The sequence below is a fragment of the Monopterus albus genome, unplaced genomic scaffold, assembly GCF_001952655.1.
Source record: "Monopterus albus unplaced genomic scaffold, M_albus_1.0 scaffold267.1, whole genome shotgun sequence".
NCBI classification, from domain to species: Eukaryota; Metazoa; Chordata; class Actinopteri; order Synbranchiformes; family Synbranchidae; genus Monopterus; species Monopterus albus.
In genome coordinates, this window is record NW_018128147.1 from 681,025 (window position 1) to 686,231 (window position 5,207).

The 5,207-nt window shown below is 39.8% G+C and overlaps 1 protein-coding gene across 5 annotated transcripts in view; it reads left to right on the plus strand.

Annotated features, from left to right (window-relative positions):
- The window catches only part of alcama (activated leukocyte cell adhesion molecule a), a 116,591-nt gene extending 112,791 nt beyond the window's left edge, over positions 1-3,800 (plus strand). For 2 of the 5 annotated variants that reach the window (XM_020621749.1, XM_020621745.1), the window contains exons 13-16: positions 302-328; positions 1,165-1,279; positions 1,716-1,834; positions 2,288-3,794. In XM_020621749.1, coding sequence (XP_020477405.1) covers positions 302-328; positions 1,165-1,279; positions 1,716-1,800 — 227 coding nt within the window. In that variant the 3' untranslated portion in view covers positions 1,801-1,834; positions 2,288-3,794. Of the gene's footprint in view, positions 1-301; positions 329-1,164; positions 1,280-1,715; positions 1,835-2,287 lie in introns of all 5 variants that reach the window. The other 3 variants (XM_020621746.1, XM_020621750.1, XM_020621748.1) reach the window with 3 other exon arrangements.
- Positions 3,801-5,207: the final 1,407 nt, after the last annotated feature.

The window sequence follows — 5,207 nt, forward strand, 5'->3', positions numbered from 1 at the left end:
CTCTTTCCTGGGTTTATGGTTTGTTGGGGTGCTGTACCTGGCCAGCCCTTTCTCCCTTGCAGTCTAAGAGCCACTGCCTAGCATCTATTCTGAAAGCTTAATAAACTTTAGCTTTCAGAATTTACAATTGCTTTTTGTGAGACACAGTCAGAAGCACATTTGATTTCATCTTGTTTGGCTGCACCTGGCAGAGCTGGTGCTCAGTTTGGATTGGCTTTAAGATTTTTAGACAAACAGCATCTGTCTGCTTTTGTGTGGCTTTTATGTTTATGGTTTCTAATTTATTTATGTTTGATTTCAGTTTTTAAGGAGGAAATTTTGGAAAAAGGTAAGATTTTGTTCTCCTTTGCCCTTTCTGTTTATTTTGTCCTTATTTTCTATTTTTTTAAACAGATTCTCTTTCTCCAATAATATCAGTCCAGTCGAGGTCAAACCTGGCACATGGCAAATTTAACCAAACAGTTCTCCTACTGGATTACCAGAGTACATGGCCAATAAAAATTCATTGCCCTTTCATGTGTAGACACATATTCACCACTTGACATGCACCCTCATCTCAGCTTTTCCATCTTCATTATTTTTCTTCAGAGTGACTCACTCATACAGAAGAGCCCTCAGATGCAGAGTAGAACGATTAACGAGAGTGGCTGGCGATTATTAAATTAGTGTGTATGATCTTGTTAAATGATGAACTGTTATTAGTCCTATCCATAAACTTACATATCCACAGATAATGCCAGCAGATACACTATGAGTTATAGGCTGCGATTGATTCAAAGGATGTCATATTTAAAATCTGATATATAATCTTCTAGCAATAAAACATCTGTAGATTATAAAGTATATTTAAAAGATGAAGTTTAAGTAACACAGCGCAGCTGATGTAGATTCATATGGTTCATGTTAAAACCTGTGACATGACTAATTATTTTTTGGTTTGGAGCTGCACAATGTCCCATTTTTAACTTTTGTCAGCAAAGCAAATCACTGTAACGCTTTGTTCGACTCGAGTGAGAAGTCAATCGACAGGATACTAATTATGGACAAGTTTCTTCTGAGTAGAAATAGTCTTTCAGTGGATTCCTTTAGATTAGTTCTCTCTCTCTCTCTGTGTATATGTGTGTGTCAGTCGTACAGCTGAAGAGTGCTACTGTCTGTTTTCAGGTGCTCGGGATGATTCAGAGGACCAGGCGAAACTCATAGTGGGTGTCGTGGCAGGGCTTCTCATAGCTGCTGCCATATTGGGACTCATCTACTGGCTCTACATGAAGAATTCAAGGTAGAGAAACACACACTAGAATGCACGCTGGTATGCATTTACATTTCAAATCCCTTAAATTTTAAGTCCTGTTGCTGTTGTCTTGGTAACTGACACTGCATCACCCACAGAAAGAAACTAGACTTTATACCCTAAAGAGAGAATTAGAAATAATAATCCACAGGAGGGTGGTCGAGTGCAGCCGCAGTACTGTAGAGTGAACAAACACTCCTGTCTGCCATAAAATAATCCCATATATCAAAGAAATGCTATTGCAGCAGCTGAGGATGATCTAGCCGCCTGGAGGTTTTCAGAGCGGATGTGCACCCAGAGGAGCGTGCGGGGATGTGACCTGTATATTGCTGTAGAGTGACTGACTGTGCTGTCTGAAGCAGGGTGTGAAGGTCAGTCTGTAGCAGAAGTGCATCACACCTTTGCGATTCTGTATGCACAACAGGCAAGGAAGCTGGAAAACTGGTGAGAAGGAGACGGGAACATCTGAAGAGAGCAAGAAACTAGAAGAGAACAATCACACTGTTTAAAAGGCGACGGGCCGTACCACGTGGGATGAAATAGGTAAGAATGTCAGGTTTACACACAATCACAGGTAGAGGTCTAGTCAGGTCACACTTCAGTTCAAGTGCCAGTTTTAACTGTTTAAGAGCTGAGGTGAAAAATAACATCCCATTTTGTGTGTGTGTGTGTGTGTGTGTGTGTGTAAAATAGTGATAGGCTATCTCATTTTTGCAGTTTTAAATTTATGTCATGTATTTAACTTGACTATGAAAGCAGAAAAAACGAGACGTTGCACAAGATGGCTACCAGTAATTTTGATGGTTACAAGGTTATCATATTTGATGGCCAAAGTTAAACAAAAAAGATCTAGGTTCTAGTTTTTAATGAACTGGAATTATCTTTTGAGTTGAATCTAAATTTGAAAGAATTAATATGTGTAGGGTTTATTTCTGGGTATCATAGAGTATGTGAAATGTTAATGACTGTAGTTTTCTACATGTCTCTGTGGGGAAGGAGCAGTTGAAAGCAGTTTTGCCACATCAGAAAGCCACATCCCAGCTGCTGTTGACACATCCATCAGGCATCATCGACTCCTGCCCACTGCCCGCTGCCCCACCTCGCTGTTCACAGCCTGCACTGAGGCTGCCTCGTGTTACCGTCACTTCTGTTTTTGTGCTTCTGGTGAATGCTCCCTGTTTGGTTTTGTTAAAGTGATTCCAGTGTGGCGGGGGGCTTGCCACTTACTTTTTTTCCTTTACTGTGGTTTTGAATTCCATCAAAGAATGTAAATTCCTTGTACAGGTTTTGAGGCCTGTATAGTGAATCATACGTATGTGTGTGCCCTGGATGAGCATGCCAATGTTTCGTTTTATTTGTTATTTTTACTTTTGTGTGCACTATGTGTGCAGAAGCCATTTGGCTGTGCTCAGTAAAAAAGATACTTCACTGCTGTATGACCTTACTGAAACTGTCCTCAAACAATGATAAGCTCAGCATCTCTCAATTCCTTTATGTTGCAAATAATTTTATATGAAAAATCATCTAAAAAATTCAACAATGTTAAAAAATGCAAACTGTTCTGCTATGATGCATTTTTTTCCATTTGTAATTTAGTTTAATACACTACATTCTTCTGTCTTGTCTACAGTTTCTGCACCATCCTCTCAAGGTTGAGACCATTGTTTCTCGGTAGATTTAGTGTTTTAATGTTTCCTATTTTGTGCTTTTGTTTTATTTTACATTGTTATTTTAACTTTATTGATCCCAGATCTGAAAGCTCCTGGGGTGGGGTGGGGGGGTGTATTTATTTTCACTGTGCACTGTGCACTCACTCTGTCTAAATAGCTGTTCAGCAGCATACAAGATATTAATTTAAGCCTGAATGGAAGGCATTGGTTAAGTGTTCTTAAGGTACTGCATGGTATGGTAGGAGAGTTAGGCCAAACAGTAGCTGCACTCATTCTCTGCTGTGCTATTATTATTATTATGCTATTCGTACCTCAGTAGTGTGAAGGAAAAGCCAAACTGAAGACAGTGGTTGAGACTGATGAGGTGCATAAAGGTGGTGGCTCTCTGGGCTTCTGTCATTTTGCTTTGGTTCACCTCACAATGAAAGTACAAAGTAATTTTAACATTTTCAAGAGAATGGTGAAATTGTTTGGTGTCCATAGCATACAAAATGTTAACTTGAAGGAACCATGCACCATTTGCCATTATCTCACTGTTTTGAAACAATGTGTAGATGTTAGCCATATAGCACACTTTTCTGCCCAAATAATACTGGTTTATGTAGTGAAATGGTTGCCAAACCAGATGACATGAAAGCAGAGGGCCATCATTTTTACACATTTAGTTCATTGTTTGTTCTCATGCCTTCTGCTCATTTTCAAATAATCAGGGCAGCGGTGAAAGCAAAGACGGTTAGATGAGGCCATAGCAGTGTTGTAAATACAGACTTTTGTTTTTGTACTGCTGTTGACAGTAAAGTGTACATTTTCACAAATGTATGGTATGTCCAAGTTTTTCATCAACACTCACTTTTTCCTTCACTGAATTATTGCACTGTGGAGCCACTGAACATGGAAACCTGGTACAAATACAATTACAAATATTCCGTGCTTATTTGTACACACAGGTACACAGTGGTATATAGTTTAGAGAGTTGCCAGCCCGGGACCATGTGAGAGGCAGGAGGACAACTGAGATTTGTGTAGGAAGAGATGAGCTTCATCATCACTGTGGTTTCAGTTTCCTGCTAGTTCAGAGATCCACTCATTTCTTGAAGCCCCTTTCATACATGTTTCTAATTATTTTTTCCAGGAAGTTTCGCGGCGAGTTGAGTTGATGCCAAAGACCTCGATTTTGGTCTCATCTGACCACAACACTTTGGTCCAGTCTTCCTCTGAATCAGTCAGATGTTCAGTGGCAAACTTCAAACGGGCCTGTAAATGTGCTTTCTTGAGCAGGGGGACCTTGCAGGCACAGCAGGATTTCAGTCCTTCACGGGGTATTGTGTTACCAACTGTTTTTTTGGTGACTATGGTCCCAGCTGCCTTGAAATTATTGACAAGTTCCCCCCAGAGTAGTTCTGGGCTGATTCCTCACGGTTCTCATTATCATTAAAACTCCATGAGGTGAGATCTTGCATGGAGCTCCAGACCGAGGGAGATTGGCAGTTAATTTATGTTTCTTCCATTTGTGAATAATCGCACCAACTGTTATCACCTTCTCACCCAGCTGCTTGGCGATGGTCTTGTAGCCCATTCCAGCCTTGTGTAGGTCCACAATCTTGTCCCCCTCTTTTTCGGCCAAAACAAAATCTAGAGCCAAGCGGTTCTGATATGACATGATACAGTGCCTTGCGAAAGTATTCGGCCCCCTTGAACTTTGCGACCTTTTGCCACATTTCAGGCTTCAAACATAAAGATATAAAACTGTAATTTTTTGTGAAGAATCAACAAGTGGGACACAATCATGAAGTGGAACGAAATTTATTGGATATTTCAAACTTTTTTAACAAATAAAAAACTGAAAAATTGGGCGTGCAAAATTATTCAAATCCACATAAGGGATGACGGCAACATTCATAGATCCTGGAATGCACAATGAGGGGCAATGTTCATTCCTATTACAGAGGCCCACTGAAATTTTTTTGAGGAAAAGCTGTGTTAGACTGCATATTGTTTATAGTAAAGTATTTTTATATACAAATATAAAAATGAAAATGTTTCTGGAGTGGGACTTTAATTAATTATAGAAGTTGTGCAGAAGCTGCCCATAGCTCTACACAGTGATCCATGTGTGTACTGTATGTGTTTCTATGCTGCTCCAAATGAGTCTGTTCTGGTTCAACTTGTCTTATTAAATGAGCTTAAAAATAAAGTGACACCTTAGTTATAAAACACTGAGCAGGCTGTAACACACAAGAGTGTGT